The sequence below is a fragment of the Thermobia domestica genome, chromosome 3 (assembly GCF_964235325.1).
Source record: "Thermobia domestica chromosome 3, izTheDome1.hap1.1, whole genome shotgun sequence".
NCBI classification, from domain to species: Eukaryota; Metazoa; Arthropoda; class Insecta; order Zygentoma; family Lepismatidae; genus Thermobia; species Thermobia domestica.
The window spans coordinates 38,683,454-38,707,151 of record NC_137456.1 but is presented as its reverse complement, the minus strand read 5'-3'; the positions used below and the strand labels follow the sequence as shown (position 1 = coordinate 38,707,151).

General features: G+C 36.6%; 1 protein-coding gene across 1 annotated transcript in view; it reads left to right on the top strand.

Moving 5' to 3' along the window:
* Dph1 (diphthamide biosynthesis 1) overlaps window positions 1–23,294 on the top strand; it is a 28,085-nt gene extending 4,791 nt beyond the window's left edge. The window contains exon 3 of the mRNA XM_081750661.1: window positions 22,896–23,294. Within this exon, the coding sequence (XP_081606787.1) occupies window positions 22,896–23,219 (324 nt within the window). The 3' untranslated portion in view covers window positions 23,220–23,294. The remainder of the gene's footprint in view (window positions 1–22,895) is intronic.
* The last annotated feature ends 404 nt before the right edge of the window (window positions 23,295–23,698 follow it).

Below are 23,698 nucleotides of genomic sequence, written 5' to 3'. Positions count from 1 at the left end.
CAACACGATCTTTACATTTTGTGTTTCAACAGTCGTAATTATGAATATTGCGTAGATTGTTTCGGTACTTATGACACCGACCTTTCACAATAGTTATAAATTGCTCTTATTATTTTAGTAATTGACAGAATATATATATGTAGCCCTAATATTAGTGCACTAACTAAATTTACTAATAACTTCTTTTTATTTTTGTATTACTCAACACATCGTCTCGATCACTGAAGAGACTTGACAGAAAGGTCTTTTGAGTGACGATAGCCTGAGTAAAGGAATTCATTGAATAAAATTAATAAGTTTAGTTAGTGCACTAATATTAGGACTACACATATAAAGGGTGGTCTAAAACTCGCGCCGCTGTTCAACTGGATGACTTGAATCTTCGGGACCGTGTTTCAGTGATAGGGCCCGGTAAAAATATAGCAATGTGAAAACCGCTTGGCACATTACGAAGTAAGTGTCTAACAGAGAAAAGTTATCAGTTTTTAACTTGAAGTAGAGTTAACGTATGTGACTGATTAGCAGGCGATCATTGTTCAAATTTCATCACGGGTTGCACTTTTTTTCAGGTTGCGAAACGTTATAACAAACTAAATGTAGATAAAAACTAGGGACGAGCTATTCCGAAATCCAGAAAGTTGGAAAATTTCCAGAAAGTGAAATTTCCGATTCCGGAAAAGTTTGGTCATCCCTAATAGAAGCAATAAAGTAAAGTGGGAGGACTAGTGTGAAGAAATAGGAATAAGCACACTGACGTATCGTTTAAATATGTGGAAGTGTTTAATTTGTGCTATAAAGTAGACATATGATTGTAGACCTTCTGACAAAGACTGAAACAAGTTGCATAAATGTGCATGTTATGCGCATTTCTCGCGTGCCAAGTGGCTAGGAGATTTGCCTCCAATGCATGTGAACTCTCTCTTGGCTGCACGCCTTTGGTGCGGGAGACCTGGGATCGATTTCTGGTGGAGGCTCATATGGTTTATAGCCTACGTTAAGCTGTGGATCCACGTCTCACATAGCCTAGGTGTTGAATGGAATGCTAAATCAATCAATCAGTCCAGTGCGCGTGAGCCTAGTTAAGAGTCACGATGTTGGCACATTTAGGTATTAATATGGTACGTGGAATGGCGTTTTATACCTTTATGGGATTGGAACGCGGATTGCCTGCTAATTAGTCATGCATGTTACCTTTAGCCACGCTAAACAGTGATAATTTTTCTCTCTTAGATACTTAGTTCATAATGTGCCATACGATGTTATCCATAATCTCATCTTCAACGGGCCCTACCGCCGAAACAAGGCTCCGGAGGTTAAAGATCATATTTTCGTCTTTTTACATCTACCATCACTACCAACTGAGCACGGAGGAGTTTAAGACAACCTTAATTAGTAAAATAAGAAGAGCAATTTACAATTATTGAGGAAGGTAGATGGCCGTAAGTATCGAAAAAAAAAAAAAAAACCTCATTATTCATAATTACCACTGTTGAGAGACAAAAAACACTGTAAAGATCATGATGTACAAAGGACTTAAGCATTGTGTGCCTTGGATGAAGAGCTTGAGTGTTTTACTTGAAATATTGGCGGAAAGGTTGATCAAGAAGGTTACTAAGTGAATAATGAGGCAATCGAAAGATAATTAAATGGTTGTATAATTTATGAAACATACTAGTATAAGCGGAGTTTTTCGACTTTTTGTCACTTTTGACTCTTAGGCCCATATTTATAAACACTCCTTGAACTGTTCCTTGACTTGACTTCAAGGCTTCCTCGGATAAGTGTTCCTTGAAGTTCAAGGGCTACTTGAAAAAAAGTCATATTTATGAACCTTCCTCGACTGTTCCTTATCGAAGGTTGATTTCAAGGTAGACTCAAGGAAAGACGTCATAGAAGTGATGAGGTCATAGCCAACAGCCAATGAGTACTCATACAATAAAAGAAGTACGAAATTCGCATTTTGTAAATTATTCCTTTCAAACTACTATGTTTCCTCAATGATTTGTTGCTTGCAACCTTCCATTCTTGTTTAATATTTTAATGTATTATGTCAGTGCTTGCACTAGTAATCAATGTGATACGCCAAAATGAACTAGCAAAAACTTATCAACAATATGTGCATCTTGGAGTTTGGCAGCCCAACCTAATATTTAAATAAGTTAAGAAGAAGCCTAGTAAAACGAACACTGTTATATATTTTAAAAGATTTTTGCCGGCAAAATCAAACTACCGTAAATTTTGTAATTTTTCGTAAATACCTCGAAAATAAGTAACATGTCAATTTTTGATGTTGCAGTCTGGTTTGGTTGTTCAGAGGTTTGTTCTCCGTGCTTTTTTTTTCATTCTAAGGTTTTTAAAGACCATATGCAATATGTTTTCCCGTGTTTTCAGTTGTATGTAATATGGTATTACAACTATCAAATTTATTGTGTGTGCTGGAGTAGATAGTTAAACAGAAACTTCCCATGTTCTGTTAGGCTTACTAGATAGGCCTAACTGCACATGAACATCCTCACATATAAATAAATTATATATCCGCACTGCAAACAAATCATTATCAAAATATACAGGGTGGACACAGGTTCCCTTACCCCTGAAAATAAATAGTTGAGTTGATTTTGAGTTTAACGTCCCTTTGAGCAGCGAGGCTATATGAGACGTAGATCTACTGATTAACGTGGAATCCGAACCACATGAGCACCCGCCAGGAATCGAACCCGGGTCTCCCACGCCAAGTGAAAATAAGTAACATAAACCACTAAACCTACGTAAATAACTACACGGAAAGAACTGAATGACATGAACAACAATGCTTTCGAGAAGTTTTACTGAGGTAGGAAACATTAAGTCAAAGAATCAGTCTCTCGGCCGTCATTCTCATGACAAAGCCGCCAGGTTCTGAGAGACATTTTGAGGAGCTTTTCAGGTGTAACTTGAGTGAAAACTTCTTTCACTGCTTCTGTGAGTTCGAAAGTGGTATCCTAACGTTTTTGTGCAACGATGCCCATAATGAACTCCCATAGCGCACTATCACAGATGGTGAGTTCTGGGTTTCTCTCATGTAACCAACAACTTCCAATAGCACGTTCTTCAATACTGTAACTGGAAGTATCACACAATCTGGAACAATGGAAAACCTTACATTTGTATTTATAAAGGAGTAATGGGAAAACTTACATTAGCATTTATCAAGGGGTAACGGGAAAACTTACATTAGTATTTATCAAGGAGTAACGGGACTTTCTGGCCACCCTGTAGACTCTACTACTAGACATGTACTTTAATACTAAATACTATTTCCAAGAAAATGATGTCAACATACACACATACAAAATATTTAGACAATATAAATGAATACTTATTATAATGCTGCAAGTGTCATGAAAATGAACATGATCATCATCATCATCACAGGTATTCTGCCATTATTGGCAAGTCACTTGCTGCAATTGAGGAGCTTCCATGCTACACAGTCTTCCGCTAATTTCTTTATCGTCACGTACGATTTCTCTGCTTTGTTATCATTCATTCATTTTAGTCTTATTCGCCCTCTCCCTTCTATCCTTCCACCATACCCTCTAGGACGTCCCTCACGATACAAATCCTTCTTACCTAATATCCCAAACAGTTTCTGTTCCTGTTAATAATATCTAAAATTGTTTTTTTCTCTCCTACAATTTCTAACACCCTTTTATTCGTTTTCCGTTCGATCCAACTAATCTCTCCATTCTGCTCCACAACCACTTCTCGAAAACTTCTAGTCGTTTTTCATCATTTTTGCGTAAGTCCATGTTTCTGTTCATACAGTACAATACTCCACACGAAGCAGTGTATGAGTCTTTTTCTCAACTCTTTATTCATAGTTCCACAAAATAGTATTTCCTTCCTCCTAAATGCTTCTTTCGCCATTCCTATCCTTACTTTTTTTTCACATTCACATTTCATGTCATTATTAATAATACTACCTAGGTATCGAAAACTAATCACTCGTTCTATTTTCTCACCTTCCACTTCTATATTTGACACCAATCCCTTCGTTCCAATCACCATGGCTTTTGTCTTTCGAACATTTATTTTCCTTTCATATTCTTCACAGCCCTTCCTCAAGTTTTCTAACAACTTATTGTTTTCCTCTTCAGATTCTTCTACAGACTCCATATCATCTGCAAACCATATACACCTAATCATTCTATCTCCTACCGAAATGCCGTCTTCATTTTGTAAGGTCTTTTCACTATTTCTTTTAGGTTGATATTAAATAATGTAAGCGAGAGACAGCATCCCTATTGAACTCCCCCTCCAATTGAACTCTCCGTTGTCATTTTCTCCACTATTCTAAAACTTACTTGTTGGTTCATATATAAGTTTATTATGAGTCTTCGATCTTTATTTTCCAACCCAACTTTCTTTAGAATTTAAAACAACAATATTTCCAATTAACACGGTAATAAACCTTTTCTAGATCAATAAATACCACATACACCTCTTTCCCTTTTTCTATAAATCTTTCACCGATCACCCTTAATAATCAAACTGAATCTCTTGTGCCCTTATCTCTCCTGAACATAATAATGTACATTAAACACAATTCTTTTTTCTTTTAATCTAAATTTTCACATTGAATTGCGCCGGTACCTACTAACGCAATTAGTACATGTTCCTAATCTCTCAATATGTTTATTTTTTTAATCTTGGACGGGAAGAACCATGAGGAACGAACTTCTGAAGAACCTAGAAAAGACAAACTTAAGCACCACAATCGCCGTTGCTTGTTTCATGTGTGCAGGATCTTTCGGGCGAGTTGAAATGTACCGTGTACCTAAAAGCTACAGTATCTATTTCAGCATCCCTTGAGGCACAACTTCCAGTGCAATCCTCTCAACCGAAATAATAATAATAATAAAAAAAAGAGTTAACAAAAATATCACAATTACCCTGACGAAGTGATAGCAAACATCTTACACACGGTGCCTTCCAGTTTCCTAAGTTCAAGCAACCAGCGATCTTGGCAGAACATGCCAAAAGTAATAGCCATTATTATTTGAATATATAAAAGAGTGATTCTTTTACAAATTCAGTTAAATAATTCTTGATTGGAACCACATACAGACTTGGTTTATATGTTATTATACAGACTGGAAAAACACTTCGGGCCTTATGCAGAGTCGCTCTGAAGCATGATTAGAATCATACTAAACAGTTCGACTAACATATGTTTCCTGCAGTAATCAGGCTTTTAGTAAGACGCTAATCAAACGTCAAAACAACTCTGCATAAGGCAGTTCAAGTTTAACTCACGTATTGAGTAGTTGCGGAGGTGACCACACGCGGCGCCACCGGTCAGTCGTTGAAAATGGAGACTTTCGTTGGTGAGCTAAATGCGTATTTTGGTTTGAAGGAACGAAGTCAGCAACGAGTGTACAGCGTAAGTTTCGCATACAATACAGCAAGGAACCACCCAACAGACCAACAGTGTACAAATGGCACCAAACATTTGTTGAAACAGGTTGTTCTGTGCAACACACAACGGTTCCAGGGCGCTCACCCGTGACTGACGATGTGATGGAAGCAGTTTTGTCCACAGTCCTCGGAAATCTATACGATGTGCATTACAAGAAACTGGTATCCCTCAGACCACTGTTTGGCTCGTATGTCGTAGACGTTTGTCCATGAAGTCATACACATTGTCCTTGGTTCAAGCATTGAGTGAAGCGAATAACCATACCCGACATGAATTCTGTGTTACCATGTTTGATCGCATTAATGGTGATAAGTCATTCTTGAACAATGTGGTATACAGTGATGAATCAACTTTTCACCTTTCCGGCCGAGTCAACACACACAGTTGTCGTACTTGGGCCACGAAAAATCCACATGCGCACGTGAAGCTGGTTCGTGTTTGAGCGCCAAAATGAACGTGTTTTGCGATGTGTCCAGAGCAAAGGTGTATGGACCATTCTTCTTTGCTGAGAGCACCATCGCCTATCTTGATATGCTCCAGAACTTCGTTGTTCCACAGTTAGACGAAGATGACTACGATGGCCGCTTATGATGGCAACAAGATGGCGCCCCGCCGCACTATCTGATAGAAGTAAGAGAATTTCTTGATCAGCGTTTCCCAGATCAGTGTATAGGTCGTAGTGGATCAATTGCCTGGCCGCCGTGGTCTACAGATTACACGCCACTTGACTTCTTTCTGTGGGGGTTTGTGAAAGATAAAATGTACACCCCTCCCCTACCTGATAATGTTAATGAACTGAAACATCGCATCACAACAGTCATCGCGGACGTTTTCCATGAAATGCTGGCTACTATTTGGCAGGAAAGCGACTTTGGTTGGGATGTGTCCAGGATGACCGCAGGTGCACGCATTGAGCCAAAATGGATTTGTCACAAAAAAAAAAAAAAAAAAAAAAAAAAAAACTTGAAATGTTTTGCAGTATAATGACATATAAAATAAGTTTGTGTGTGGTTCCAATACACAATTATAACTGATTGAAGTTTTAAACCCTATAAAGTATCACCTTGTATAACAAGTAGTACTGAGCGACAGACTAACTAATCAACTTCCGGGCCAAATCGCTTAACCTCGAAACTCCCAATTTTGAGAGTGCATAGAAATGACAGTGAAATGAAATCTTTCAGTTTAACTTTCCATGATTATACCCTTTAGGCTAAGGGAGAGTGATAATTAAGGCAAATGAATGATGATAGAAGAATTGGTGGAATGAGAATATAGGAGGAAACGGGAGCACCGTGAGAAAACCCACTAAAACGATGTTTTTCTTTACAATCTTAATTGGCAGGGAATCGAACCAGGTACCAGGAACAACACGCACCAGAGTTAAGCGAGTGCTCTACCCCTGAGTCACCGTGCCCCGTATATAGACATCTGACATAAGGTACCGATAAGGGATATTTTTTGAAAATTCGATAAAAAGAGGGAGAAATGAAGTAAAGAAATGATACTAAAACATCTTGCAACATCTGAAGGTTAGATACATAAAATTTGCTATGTGAACTTCTCATTTAAAATAATTAGACACGTGTTTCAGATTTGTTTGATATTTTATCTAGAAGGGAAAATAAAGTGCTGAGAACGAAAAATATTTAGGAATTACAATTTCTGAAATAAGATCCCATATCAAGAAATCTCTGAAGTTTAGTGACATGAAATTTGTCATACGAACTTTCCATTGAAAATAATTAGTCACATGTTTAAGCGTTTTTCCGATACTTGACCTAGAAAGGAAGTAAATGGTTGAGAAGGAAAAACGACGAGAATTACTATTATTTTAATAGCTTATCCCATAAATAATGTCGTGTTTTCGATGACTGCTATAATAACGCCATTTGACGACAGACTAGTGAAGTAGACGCCACGTGAAATGACGGCAAGCATCCAGAAGAAGAACGATTTGTTGCTTGTGTTTGATTATGGCAGCGTCGGAGGACCGGATCATATACGGCATATTATGTTGAATGAATTACACTAGGGATATCAGTCAGCGTAGCGACATGAAACATCAATTTCGTATATAGGTAGGATAGTTTGGATATGCGGAAGTACCAGATTAGTGTGGGAATACTAGCCTCACCGATGAGCAACGAGAAGGGACATCTGTGCAGCTGAGCAAGAACCCTTGCGAACAGCAGTGAAGGCAAATTCAATGTATATTGTTGTAGAACTGGGCAGGGAACTCCATGTTACCTATTTCGACCGTTCATCGCCATCTACAGGACCTTAAGTACGTGTGAAAACTCGGTAAATGAGTATCCCATGCACTAACGCCTCAACAGAAGCAGCAGTTAGTGACATTTACAGTTTATTTTCATCTGTCAAAGACATGAGCCATTTCTGGACAGAATTGTGACAAGGAATACAAAGTTAGGCCTCTACCTTAACATTACACGTAAACGTCAGTGAGTACCTAAAGAGGAGATGACCACAGGAACTGGGCCAAATAAGGACCTCCATCCCTGTGAAGTAATATTGAATGTTTGGTAGGATATCCATGGTATAATCCATTTTGAGTTATTGCCACGTAATAAGATCCAATCAATGCAGGTGACTACTGTCAGCAACTTGAACCCATACGGACTGCATTGTTGAAGAAACGTCTTACTCCGGTTCTTGGCATGGTGTGCTCTTTCCACGCCCACTCACGTCAAGGAAGACCTGTGATAAGATCGAGAAATGTGTTTGGAAGAAAATCCCCATGCGGCGTTTTTACCACATCTTGCACCAACAGACAATTATATTTTTTGCAGCCTATAAAACCACCTTTCAGGTGAACATTGCTAGATAAGGATGGCATGCGACGAACTGTGACCCAGTTATTTGCCTCCAGGACTGGTGATTTCTTTCAGCAGTGGATTCAACAACCGGTTGACAGGTGCCAGAGTGTTGTGGAGTCCGATGGAGACTATTTTCCTAGCTAACGGTAGTGTTATCGTTGTTTTCCTCACGGTGCAAATATATGACATTGCTTATGGGATGACGCAGTAATAATATGCCCATATCTCAGAATCTCTTAAGATTAGAGGCCTGAAATTTTGTATTTGGACTTCTCATTTTAAATAACTAGATACGCTTTTCAGCGTTTTCTTTTTTTCATATTTGATTTAGAAAGTAGAAAAGAGGTTGGGAATAAAAAGGGACGGGAATTATAATTATTATAAGGAATCCATAACTCGAATCTATTAAGGTTAGGGACATAAAATTTAGTATTTGCACTCCTCACATAAAATAATAAGTCATGTACTTTAGCGTTTTTCTTTTAATATTTCACCTAGAAAGGAAGAAAACGAAGTGAACAAGAAACGAAACCTGTGGGATTACAATTACTATCATAAAAGTTCCATATATGATAAGATGGCCATATCTCGGAGTTCCTTAACGTTAAAGGCATAAAGTTTGGTATTTGGACTTTTTATTTAAAATAATTTATTACATGTTTCAGCGCTTTTTCGTATTTGTCCTAGGAGGAAAAAAAAGAGAGAGATATAAGAAACATATCTCGGATTCCTTTAATGGTATAGACATGAAATTGAGTGTATGGACCCATCATTCAAAATAACTAAATAGATGTTTCGTTTTTTCATACTTGTCGTAGAAGAGAAGAAAAGAAGGGAGAAGAGAAAGGAGTGGGGCTTTTTAATTTCTTTTACTCAGATATCCACATTTCGGAATCATTTAAGGTTAACGATATGAAATTTCAACAATTATAACTCCTCACAGAATTCAGATAGAAACCTCATTCTGATCAAACTATAATGAATGGTAAAAGTATCTTTGGTTAGTACAAATCTTATATAGTGTCGCCATCTTTAAACGTGGTGTTATTATACTTGCTTTGTGACGCATAACTTAAACCATTAGAAATAAGGAAAAAACGCCTAGAAGTAAACGTTATTGAGAAGAATCTCACTTTTCTAACTAAATTATAATAATATTATTTCCCTGACTTTGAAACTCAGGGAACTAGTTCATTTTATGTACAGTATGCGGCAAAATAAACAGTACTGAAATTCGCGTACGGGTGGCGCTCAGATGCAATGTGGTATGAGCTGTGTGTGCCACATGTGTGCTCTGTTGTGTGTGGACTAGCGTAGTTTGCAGTTGGTGCGAAGATAATGTTGCTCACAACAGAGGAGAAGGTACTTAGTTTTGACCAATATTTCCGCTCATAAGGTGAGGGGCAGCGTCTCACTGCAAGAGATTAGCGTGGGTGTCTACTGTATTGCTCTGGAGTGTTAGCTATGTCATATGAAGATTAAAATTTCATAAGTAACATATGGTTCAGTGATGAAGAGCCATGTGTACTTTGATCGCCATATCAATCGACAGTTGATTATTGACTCTGCCTTGCATGATTTGTGCGGCTTTTACCACACAAAAAATCTGTCTTTAACAACAATGGATGCAGCAAGACGAAGCTATTGCCCACACTGCAAGTGAGTCACTTACCCTTCTGCTCACAAGCGTTTGGACATCGCTTGATTTCCTGTGGAACAGATTTTCCATATCCTTCCCACTCCCCTCACCTCATGACTCCAGATGCCTATATACGGGGTATGCTGAAGGATTCAATTTTCCTAACAGATAACTTCTTACCACTATACCGGAGTTAAGAGAAAAGATTCGGTCATTTGCTTTGTCATTCCACCAAACCGTGTTCACTAACATTTTCTTCGATCTACAGGACCGCTATAAAGAATATGTGCGACATAATGTTCAACATTTTGAATACACAATGTACAAAAATGCTTCCTTGTAAATTTACTATAAGTGTTGAGTAACATTTAGTTGACATCCATTTTTGCCAACCTTTCTTATGTTTCATTATGTTGTACAAAAAATAAATAATTGTCAACGATGTGATTTCAGTACCGTTTGTTTTGCCGCATACAGTAGAACAAAATGTTAAAGTTTGTGACGTTGGGTTACAATAAAGCCTACTTTGCATGTTTTTAAAGAATAGATTTTACAATTGATTGAAATGAAAACTATATTGAAAAGGTATTGAACATATATATATTGCCGTCCTATGAAAACGTCTGATAATCACTTAACAAAAATAAATAAATAAACACGATATGGGCGCCGAGTAGCCAAGCATGGACATTGTGAGTAGCAATGGTTTGTATGACAATGTTTGTTCTGCATGAAGTTATAAAAAATAAAATTTCGAACAACAAATAGTTACAAATATACTGAGAGAAGTTTATTTACCGTTGTACATTTCTTAAGAATATAGTAATCAATAACCGATATTAAAACTTCACATTGTTTGTTAGAATATTTGGTGCTGCAATATCACAGATATTTGCTCTATGCTTACTTTCAAAATAGTTATCATAGTATGAATACACAGGGATAAAGATGGAATAAGGACTACAATCAAATTAGTAATACAAACTGATCAGTCATTAGAAGAATCATTGTCACGAGGTGGATCCGGTGACAGAGAACGTTCCTGGTTTTTACATAATACGCACGCACAAACATCAATATATTGAAGCCTTTGTATGACACATACACATGGACACTCCTCTGTTCTAAACATTTTGGTCTGTGCAAGAACAGCTAACCGTTTCCAATATTTCTTCTTAAGTAATATTTTCTGTTGTCCATTTTATTTGGGCCACTCACCACTTGTACATTAACACTAAAGATGCATTTCTTGATTCTAAATGTTTCAGTGCTTTTCCTGCGAGGATTTCTTTTTGGAATATATCTACAGTCAATATATCCTACAGCTCTAGGAAAACTAGCCATTTGATGAAATTGAACTTCAGGAATGGGGAATCAATCACATATATCAGGCGACGAGCAAAGACTGATAATACTTTCCTCACAATCTGGCAAATTGTTGGGTGGCTCATGAAATTGGTTATCTTCAATGTGTATCTGTAAAACAAGCACAGAAATACGTTACATTAAAAAACATCAGGAATATTCTTACTGAATCTTTTTTGCTAATTTTGCAACTTCAAAATTTATTCAGATGCACCTTTCCCGTGTGAAATAACGCTACCTATAATTATGGAAAGTCACATTTGTGTCTACTTTTGATTGTAGGAATGAGTAGATAGAAAATGGTAAATATTAGCTAATTTTTAATAAAATCCCTTTTGGAGCAGCCTCACTGCCGTTAAGTTTAACAACCCTAATTTACAATTGTTTTTGTTTATTATCTGTAAAATAAATTAAATCAGAAAATGAAAATTATAACTAAGTTTCTTAGATTATGTTATTTTGCATCAAATCCTGTAGTTAAGACTCACCTTCATAATTTTATGAATTATCAATTATGAGGATGCAATGGGAGAATAAACTAGTTTTATTATTCTCGAAAGAGAGTTTGCTAAAATCCGAACAAGAACCCGAAGGTATAATCTTGACATCATTTCGCGGATTGTTGATAGGAAGAAATACCTACGTGTATATTCTTTTCTTTAACAACTTGTATAGTTCTTTATCTTGTTGAAAATCATGGAACTATGAATAAATTGATTTATTCTGTTGTTATTTTTGTTCTGAGCTATTTTCTAAAAGTATGATATAAATTAATTACGAAAGTGACTTTGATATTAGCAAAGAGTATTGCGAATTATGCGATTGATTCATCAGATATAAACTTTGATATCTACCACTGAATCGTGGTTTTCAGCTGCAAAACTTTCAAGAAAAGAAAAGAGCAATTATGGAAAAGATTGAAATGTTGATTATTAGGAAAGATAAGAACATAAACCTTTTTTGTATAATTCGCCATTAAAATATAATCACATAATCGCTGGTACCTACTGTTTATGTGACAAATAAAATTTTGCTGTGAAATGTTCAACACCATTAAATAATCGAAATTGTATCGTGTGTTTGGTGCTGTAACATTTTATTGGGGACTACAAAGTTCTATATTTTATATTATACGAAGTGTAACCCAGTACGAGAGTCACAACGAAAGTTTTGAGATACGCATTATTGTGGCACAGTGTTTGAATTCCAACAACTGCGTTCGGTAGCGGTATCCAGAGCGAAGAAGCGAAGCAAGTTTCAACTCACCTCGCTTATCGGCGTGGCCATATCGCCTTCACTTATTTGTTGATGTGAGCAGTATATTCGGCTGTCTAGAATGGAGCTCGAAAGGGAACATTTTCGGGCAATGATCCTTTATGATTCCAAAGGTGGTATGAACGAGACGCAAAGCCTTGACCGTTTGCAGGGGGCATTTGGGGACCTTGCTCCTTCCCGTGCTACAATTTTTCGGTAGTTTGTTGAATTCAGAAGAGGCCGAACATCGCTTAAAGATGAAGAGAGAGCTGGACGTCCGGCAACAGCTGTGTCAGATGAAAACATTGCTGCTGAGGAACAAATGATTCGAGAAAATCCTCGAACAACTTTCAAGGACATTGAATCTACGGTGAACATTGGATCGCCAGCAGTAACAAAAATTCTTCATCATCATCTTCGGCTCAGGAGGGTTTCATCTCGTTGGGTGCCTCACACTTTGACTGAACAGCAGAACCGCATGCGTGTGGAATGGTGTGAAGAAATGCTTGCAAGATTCGATGGAGGCAATTCTCGACGCGTCTCTGACATTGTTACTGGTGATGAGACTTGGATCTATCAATTTGTCCCTGAAAATAAACGCCAGTTTACAGTTTGGATCTTTCCAGACGAAAATCCACCCACGAAAGTGAAGCGACCGCGAAGTGTGGGGAAGAAGATGGTTGCAACCTTCTTTTCCAAATCTGGCCATGTAGCAACTGTTCCACTTGAAGAACAAAGGACTGTTACTGCTCAGTGGTACACCACTGTTTACCTAACAAAAGTGTTCCAGGAGCTTTGGGAACGGCGTCCAAAAACTGGCTTGCGTGGGATCCTGCTTCATCATGACGACGCGCCCGCACACACGGCCAACATCACAATTCAGTTTTTAGAATCTACGGAGGTCAAACTTATGACTCATCCGCCAAATAGCCCTGACCTGGCCCCGTGTGACTTTTTTCTGTTCCCCAGGATCAAAGATCGCATGCGTGGGAAGAGATTTTGCAGCCCTGAAGAAGCTGTAGTGGCTTACGAGAATGAACTTTCAACACTTGAAGAAAAAGACTGGCAACACTGCTTTCAAAAGTGGTTTTCGAGGATGCAAAAGTGTGTACAGTGTAATGGTGAATACTTTGAGAAAATGTAAGTGTTAAATTGATTTTAAGTATGTAAGTTATTTCACATTTCAAAACTTTCGAAGTGACCCTCGTATATAATAGTATGGTCTGAAAATAATGAAAGAGAAACATGAATTTACTACTGGTAATATTGAGCAATAAAATATTAAACTAGTTTTTGAAGAAAACAGTGAAAATGGCATACTACATTTTTTTTAAATTCATATGTTATGTGCTTCAAAGAAAATAGCGCCTACCTGATAGTTCCCATTCACATAGAATCTTAAAACCGTGAGTACTTTCAGAATTGCTGGTAGTGAACGTTCCCACAAAATAATATTTTCTAAATCGTCTCCCAGTAATGGAAAAATTTATCTCAGAAATATTACTTTCGAAAACCTGGAACGAGAAAAGAATACAGCTTAAAACCAAAACCTGAAACGAGAAATGAATACAGTTTGAAACTAAAACCAAAATCGACACACTTTGTGTAATAAACCTATGATCAACAGAAAGAAAACCTAACCTAAACATTTCCAGTTAATACTTGAAAATCAAATGAGCGTGTTCGCGGACTTTAAAGGTGGAAGACAGGCCATGATCAGTATGGAGCATGAAAATAAGTGTGGCGTTAGTAGCTGGGTTAGGTTACTGTCTTTTTATTTCATACTTCAAAATGAAATTCTACTTCTGCGTAGAAGTCATGCTACAGAAATGACCAGGGCGAATATATGAACAATGGAAGCGAGACCGGTTTTTGAGTACATGAACCTTTGTACAATACGCATGTGCAGGAGACATGTTACGGAAATAACCAGACGCGGAGATATGGATTACCGAATAGGCATTTATGTCCGCTCCTCATAATTTCCTTAACATTACTCCTACACAGGTGTATTCTGTGAAGGTCCCTGTATCCCTGCTGAAAATCTCATGAAAAATCAGGAATATCACAATGGTAAATGATACTCAAGTCTAGCAGCGTATATTTGACGTACAAGAATATGGAGCAAACCAAAGCTTCAAAAACTACCAACCGTCACTGACGCGCCTGCTCCCTTCGGACGTAGCCGCTTGCTACAGAGCGGGGCCATTAGTTTCGCCCTGCCCTGACTCGTTTAGATAACATTCGTCCTTTTTAAAGGCTATCTAGCACAAATCGATTTTTGATTTTTGAACTGTCGTTTTTACGGCATGTCTGCACAGAGTATGTCATATAATGTTTAAGCCCCCCTAAAATTAATCTACACATATGAATGGAATTCTTTCCATAAGAAACAATTTACAAGAACCATTTCCTGAGCAAAAGAAGTCATAATTAATGAATTTAAACATGGATACTTAATCTGGAATAGTACCAAATTGTGAAAATTTTACATTTTATGTAATTAGTGTCTGCTTCCCTTCTATAACACAATTGCATTATACTTCTTGGCTAAAAACAACAAAACACTACATTCTTAATCTAATTATACGAACGTGCCGATATATTGAGATACAAGTTGAACACGTAAATAATTTCCTTCTGCCAACACAAACCAGTATCAAGTATAAGATTTGTTTATACAAGTAATGAATTTTGGTAACAGACTATATATAAAGTCCTACTTCCTTTTATCTTCATGTTCCTTGGTTCCTGAGTTGCATGATTTTCTGTCTTAACCTTGTGCAGCACCCATGCGTATGGTTCTTATGTTATTGTATCTTGCACTAGATGTATTACAAGGATCTACTGTGAAAATTAATAAATTAAGCTATTCTAACCTAAACCATCCCAACCTATTTTGTTATTGCAATTAATTTTTAAAATAATATGTAGGTAAACTTGAAACTATAAATTATATTTGGATTTTTTTTTACACATGGCTAAATGAAAATTATGATTAGAGCAATTTAAACATGGAATACAACACCATGAAGTGAATGTCTCTTGGTTCAAAAAATAAGACGAAATAGTTAAAACGAAAGGTCCGAAGAGAGAAGTGCCCAACGAGAATAGGATCTACGATCCATAGAGAATATAACTGTAAAAACTCCCAGAAAAGTAAAGGAAAATGAGTGGAACTACTCATACTTTGTGTGTACAATGAATATTTGTTATTTTTGTCACTATGTTACTGTTATTAAAATTAGCATAAAAGTTAAAATCAAGATGCATAGTTGACTTACCTGTATCTCTCAAAGAATTGATTATCGTTATACAGTTCAAGTGGATTTTCCATGTGCCTCGTATGTCTTGACGCATCATTAGTCATCGCAAAGTAATATTTTTTTAATATTTGTTCTTCCACATACATGACACATTCAACAAAATCATTTATTTCCATGCCAGAAAACGAATCTCTATGCTGTTAAAGAACTCAAGGAAGGCTTAAGGTTAGTCGATAGCTACCTTGAGTCAAGGAGAGATTTTCCTTAAGGCTTCCTTGAACTTAAGGGTCCCTTGACATCAAGGAAGGATTATAAATACCGATTTCAGTCAAGGGAGGCTTCTCAAGGAATCCTTGAGTTAAGGTAGCCTTAAGGAATGTTTTTAAATATAGGCCTTAGACTTGTTATATACGTTATGGGCTAAATAGCTATAGATGCCGAAAGTCTAGAAATCTAAATCCTAAACCCTAGACTTGTTATGTTGTGATACATGATCACTATTCATAACTTCGCAAGGCAGTTTTTCTTTTTATTTCTTTAAAAATTATATTAGAAATTAACTAACCAAATTTTGGAAAAGACAGGTAATTTTGTGATGTTTTGTGGATATAAAGAATACGTTTATGTAGGATGAAATATTGTGGCATTTTTTATTTTTTAATACAATTTTTATATATTTATTTTGTGTATGATATTTCCTATGCTTGCTTCGAAGATTCTGTAGCACCACGATCAAGCTGACACTTGTTCTCTTCTCTTCTGTTTCACCTGTATAAGTTTATTATAGGAACAAGTGCTGTTTGTAAAACGAATGATTTAATTTTTCTTACAGTACACACACACACACATATATATATATATATATATATATATATATATATATATATGAAAGTGACTATGTTTGTGTGACTATACAATTCTTGAACCACCCGACCAATCTCACCACTTCTCAAAAACAGACTGCCCTAAATGAAATTTGAAAATACTAAAATACAAGAAAAAACTACTGGAAATTGGAAGTAAAAACATAAAAGATAAAATAATAAATATATCAGAATAACAAATGTATAGTAGTAGTAATAAATAGTCAAAAAAAAAAAAGAAATTGAGTTTCACGTCCCATGCTTATGCTGAACAATAAATAGTAATATTAATAATAATAGATAAAATTACAGTCAGTCATTACTCCAGAGGATAAAGCCAGGATTCGTGCTGCCTCATCCCTACATGCTGGGGCATGGTTGAATGCAATACCCTCCCCACCATTAGGTCTTCATATGACTAATGAGGCATTTCGAATCTCTGTCGCCTTAAGATTAGGTGCAGATATTTGTAAGCCACATCGCTGTCCAGCTTGCGGGGATCAAGTTAACCAACGTGGCCTGCATGGCCTTTCATGCATGAAGAGCATTGGTAGACACGCTAGACACTCCTCTGTGAATGATATCATTTTACGAGCCCTTACCACAGCTGGAATTCCTTCAATATGTGAAACTTCAGGATGTTGTTGTTCAGATGGTAAACGACCTGATGGCATGACATTAGTTCCTTGGTTGAAAGGCAAATCACTAGTATGGGACTTTACGTGGTCAGATACATTTGCCCATTCAACTTCCTTTAGCTGCTATGAATGCTGGAGCTGTTGCTAGTCGTAGAGAAGTAGAAAAGCAAAGGAAATATAACACCCTTCTTGATAAATTTATTTTTGCTCCAACTGCCATCGACACTAGTGGTGCTTGGGGATCTGCAAGTCTTGATTTTATTAGAGAAGTAGGCAGACGCATTTCTATCGTTACTGGATATATTCGCTCAACATCTTTCCTAATTCAACGCATATCTATTGCTATCCAAAGTGGCAACGTGTCGTCGGTTCTTGGTACCACATGGAAAAGAACTAGATAAGGTATTTCTTCTTTAACACAAAGGACAACACTGAACATTTATACAACTGGACGACATACTATACAAATAAGTTGTAATATCATTGGATGGCGTAGAAAAGCAGACAATAACACTAGGTATGATTTCGTAGATAGGTGGTTTTCTACCCTTTCCTTTGGTTCGACTATCGAAATATATTTCCTGCTGACTTAATAATTTTTTCGCAATTATTTCATAAATTTATTTAATGCAATTACAATTTTATTCAAATTATTATATTTTTCTGTTATTCTGTTAGCAATTATTGTTCCATTCCTCATTTATACCTGTTGTTATTTTATTGGAATGTCGAATAATTTTGAATTGTAATAAACGTCACAGTGTAAGTTAAAAAATAAGTGAAGAAATAGATAAAATATATAACAATAAATAGTAATATTAATAATAATAGATAAAATATATAACAGTAAATGGTATACCGTTTGAGGCGAACCTTACCACGTGGGCTGACTACTGTCCATTCAGTATCCATCAGGTCTTCTTCCACCATGTCAGATTTCAAAGAAACTGCAGGTGGCTTACGAACAGGTGTGGATTTTGCTCTTTTCGGGGAAAGAACCGTATCATTGAACGGGCGTATATACTGGCTAAATTACTGAAAATTTAATTATGCATCCAGTATTGTCTTTAAGCAGTTTTTAACAGTCTACAGTCTACTAGCAAGATAAGACAAAATGGCAGGCAAAATTAATTTTAAAAATGGCATTTTATATTGCAAAAATGATATATGTTCATTATATTTTTATGTCATTAATGTACCTGAAGCTAATTTTAAATGCGTTAACACGCATAGTTAATTTCTGATTGCACAATATCATAATGAAGCATTTCCTTTAGCTTGTCCACTTTTCAGTTTATTAATTATGTCATCCGACCATTAAGTTGCGTTTGAGGCCTGAAAATGATCCTTCTACACCTACCGATGTGACAGGATCATATTTGAAGTAGTTCACAACCTTAGAATTCATGACAACATCAATCGTGTTGATCAAAACAATAATGTATGATCTCTGGTGAGGAGCGTTGAATTTCATATCGTGCACTTGCGTAGTGTGATCGCTAACGCTGTCGCTTTTGGTGCGAGCGATCCCGGGTTCCATTCGCTGTGGAGACATTGGGTCAAAAAGGTGTGACAGCTTTTGCAAGCCAGCCTTTCCGAGTTATTTTTTTTTGGGGGGGGGGGAAGGGTAGTTCATTCACACAAGGCAAATGCCGGGATGGTATTTATATAAGGCCAGCTTCCTTCCCCATTCCCGGGTAGTGTGCTCGCCGAAGGACTTTATTCCTCATACGTAACGGGCTTGAGGCCAAAGATACTGGTTATGTCCAGAAATATGTATGAATAAATAAATAAATGGATTTCATGTCTCACAGGTGAGCTTCATTCCACGATAGCGATGAACAGTGTGACTTTCATTTCTCATGTAAAGGTGAACTAAATTTAAGAAACAACTATGAAATGGCAAATGCGGCCAACGATCACAATAAATATAATTTATTCACCTTTTCTTGTAAAAATGCCAAACTATGGTATTTTGTCACAAATTCCAGTCCTTACCGATAATACTGGTAATATTAAAAGCTCCACAGTTGTTTTTTTATGTCATTTTACGTCCATTTTGAGCACCGAAGTTATGAGACTCGTAGCTACAGAGGTCAGTTTTGTGCGAACAGTTTATATATTGCATGCTAATGAAACTTTGTTCTTCATTTGCCTTTACTCATAACATGAATCTCACGTGAACCTTCACCGGAATCGAACTCACATCTCTCGGACTAAAGTGTGTACGTTAATCATTTAGTCGTGACGGATCTCTGCAATTTTTATTTATTTACCATTATTATTATTATTATTAATATAGCAAAATGCGAATTTTTCTTCTTTCAATATCTCAACAGAATCCAGTTACTAATGTCAAAAAGTGAGGGAACTGTTTCAAGGCACTCCTCGCTTCTTCCTCGGCGCATCTGAAGAAAAACTTGCTACTATATTAAAGGCATATGTGAATTTCTGAGCTTGTCAATCAAAAGAGATGGTCTAAATTTGTAGTTCGTCAGTAGGATGTCTTTTTCTTTTGTATTTGTTTCATGTGTTTCTGCGTAAGATCACAAATAACCAACATTCAATCATTCAACTGAAGGTCTTGAACTAACATTCAACTATCATGAAGTAGCAGATCACTCAACAAACTTATGATATTGAACATACATATATATATCACTTTCATTCTACAGGATGAACAAGCAGTGAATTTCACAAATTATGTCTTGTATGTAGAAGCAAGTTTTTCTTCAAATGCACCGAGGAAGAGATGAGGTACACTTCGAAACAATTGACTGAATTTTTTAGGTTTTGAATATTTTCAGATATGAGAAATTTTGTTTACAGTATGTAATGCAATATCTGGTGTTACAGGTCTTGAAATTCTATAACCTAATAGACGGCTGTTAATTGTGTGATATATAGAAATGGCATTGTTGGTCATCTCTTGTTATTTTTGGCTTTCTAAATCAAAGTTCTGAGTCTCTTAATTTAAGTAACTTTTCAGCCGCCTTGTGATGCTAGGGCAGTTCCGAAAATGTGTGCTCCCACTGGGATTAGAGAACCACACAGGCAGAGATACTCAGGCAAATATATTCAGCTCTACACGAACATAATTCTGCAACACTATCAGCGTTTAAGGAATATATATATATATATATTCACCGATGATAAGTATACCACCAATTGGATCATATTGTGCTCAACACAACAAAATTATATGAGTGAATGTGAAATTTCATGCGTAGTTTTCGAGGTCAAGAAAAACTAATTTGTGAACCTAAAAATTGATACTATATGGTAACCATACCACTTACAGTATGCGGCTAAACAGTACTGAAATTTGCGTATAAATGTCGCGCAAGTGTAATGTAGTATGAGCGCCACTTATATTCTCACTTGTCAGTTGTGCGTGGGCTAGCGTAGTGTGGAGTTTGCGCGAAAATGATGGTACAGCAGAGGAGGTGTTTATTGTCCAGCACTGTTCCCTCTCATACGGTGTGAGGCGTCAAAATGGAATATGAAATTCGTGAAAACTCATTTCGTGGAACGATTTAACAGAGTGAGGTTAGATTTACATTGAAGTTGTACTACCCGATCGTGACGTAATGTCACATGGTATTATCATGGGGATAAGGGTGGAGTAAAACGAACCTTACAGGACTTCTAACCCCGTTCCCTCACTGACTCGCTCAGCTATGTTTCGTAACTTAAGTAAATAACTTTTTTTTTTTTTATCAGGAAAGTTGTGTGTGCAAAGTGGACTTGTGCTACCAAAATGTCTTGAGCCGTGGCAAAAATGCGAACTAAAGCTCACACACCTACGCGTTGAATCAATAAGGGTTCAGCTGTTGCTAAGCGAGGGAAAGCGAGTGGAATTCCTTCAGCCGATAGCAGCGCTTGCATCGGAAGACTAGGGATCAAGTCAATGTGGTATATCTTTAATACTACATGACATTACGTCACGATCAGGAGGTGCAACTTCAATGTAAATTTAACCTCACCCGATTCTACAAGGCGGCGAACGGATACCCGCCCTACAATTATACCAGAGTTGAAAGTGCAGCAACCCGTATTCGCAACGTTTTTAACACATGATGCACAGGCGTAATTCCTCGTAAACTTACAGTATATGTTAAGTCAGTGGTTCTCAACCTTTTTTGACTGACGGCACACTTTACTGAACTCCAGAACATCGTGACATACTTGTTGGATATTTTTATTACAAATAGTAATAATCTTTATTACAATAGTGAAATCTATTGCTTTTTATAATGATTCTATGTAGCACTGAGCATTAATGCTACCGTTAGAGGCGCTGACTGGTACAGTCTCTCTCGATTTTAACTAACTAATATTAAATTTTTCATGACTTAAATTCTAAAATTTCGCGACACATCGGTTGTGAACTACTATGGGTAGTAACATTCAGTTGACATTCATTTGACATTTCTTTTGTTTCGTTATGTTATAAAACAAATAAATCGTACATGTCAACAATGTGATTTCAGTAGACCTACTGTTTGTTTTGCCGCATACTGTATTAAGATGAAATTAACACTGAAGTATACATGGATCAAGGTTTTCATTGTGACACTAACAAGAAGACAGGAGAAAATAATAATTTATGAGATATATCCCAAAATGATTAACTCTTTAAAATTTTAATTTCTATATAAGTACAATGTTGTGGGAAAATAACATCTGTATGAGTCAACAGACCACGTCGGGCTGAATAAAATTATATACTTCAGACGAACTTCCAAGAACATGTGTAGTTTCCGAGAAACTGAAAAGCATGTTTTAGCATATATATATAGCGGTAAAAAGCATGTTGCTTGTCAGCAACGATAATGAATAATTTTTATTCTGCTGGAACAAATCTCCATTTATTTATGTATTGTTTATGTAAAAATTGTACACAGTTAAACAGCAAATCGTTTTTTTGTTGTTTGTCTTATTCGAACAGTGACGCATATACTGCTTGTAAGTGAATACCACTCATTCCAGCTTTCGGACTACTTTTGTACAATAAAGGACAAATTCTAACCAAAGCATATACATGTCTAATAAATAATAGCATTACAGATCCGGCAAAGTATCTTGGCCTTCATCAGACACATTATGAAATATAATTTCTATGACTGCAGCTTATATATCAGAAAATGAGAGGAGGTTAATCTAGGAACCAATAAGATCCGTCCTTTCATTTTTAACAGTTTTTAATTCATAACATGTTTCCAACTTTTAATGACCCAACTTTCACTTGAGAGATAAACTTTTAATTGGCTATCTGCTGATCTCCTCTCATTTTCTGAGATATGTAAGCTGTAGTCTTAGAAATTATATTTCATGATACGTCTGACAAAGGCCAAGATACTTTGCCGAAACTGTAATGCTATTATTTATTAGACAATATATGCTTTGGTCAGAATTTGTCCTTATACTGGTAAAGTTTTGTAAACATGTGAAAGTTTTAATTTCTCCCTTTCCTTCCCTAATATTTGCAAATATTCTAAACATGTTAAATGATTCAGCTGGATCTTTGTTTTCACACATACCTATAATATCTTCAATCTTTTCTTTTCAGTTGCAGATCGAGAAATTGTCGAAACAGCATGTGGTAGTTTTGATGTCCGAAATATTTCCGGACAAGCTCCGTCTGTTCTCTTCTATAGATGGGTGGATTCAGATCGCTTGCCCTCGCCTTTCCATTGACTGGGGAACTGCCTTCCACAAGCCTTTACTTACTCCATACGAAGCGGCTGTTGCCTTAAAGCAGGCTGAATGGAAGCAAGAGTATCCAATGGACTTTTATGCTAATAATAGTTTAGGTGCCTGGACTCCTAATCACAAGCCATGTGTGAAGGACGAAAAGAAGAAAGAATGTTGTGGAAGTGGCTGTAAATATTGATGCATGTGCAATGTTAGTAATTTTTGCAATCCAACATTTACATTATTAAATGTAAATAAAGAAGCTTTAGTTGTTGTTCTTTTCTTTCAACTGTTTGAAACATTCAGGTGTTAATGGGCCTGTAAAGGGAGTTTCCCAGTGCTATGTAGTGCAGTATTGTATTCAATTTCGCTTACTATAGAAACGTGCAGTCTACGATTGTCATGGAAACCAATACTGCAATCTAATTTCTTATTTCTGGAGAATTTAACAACACGGGAAAATGTTTATTATGTAGATTTTTTGTGAGACATACGAAAATTTGTTAAAAGAGTGCATCTGTGCCGTTGTAAATATCGGTCGTCGAAATTCCCTGATTCCCATTACCTTGAGTTTTTTTAATACATGGGAAAGAGGACGAATATTAAATTTTGCTATAAGTTAGGGAAGTCAGCAAGAGAAACTTACGAGATGGTCAGAACTGTTTACCGCAAGAATGC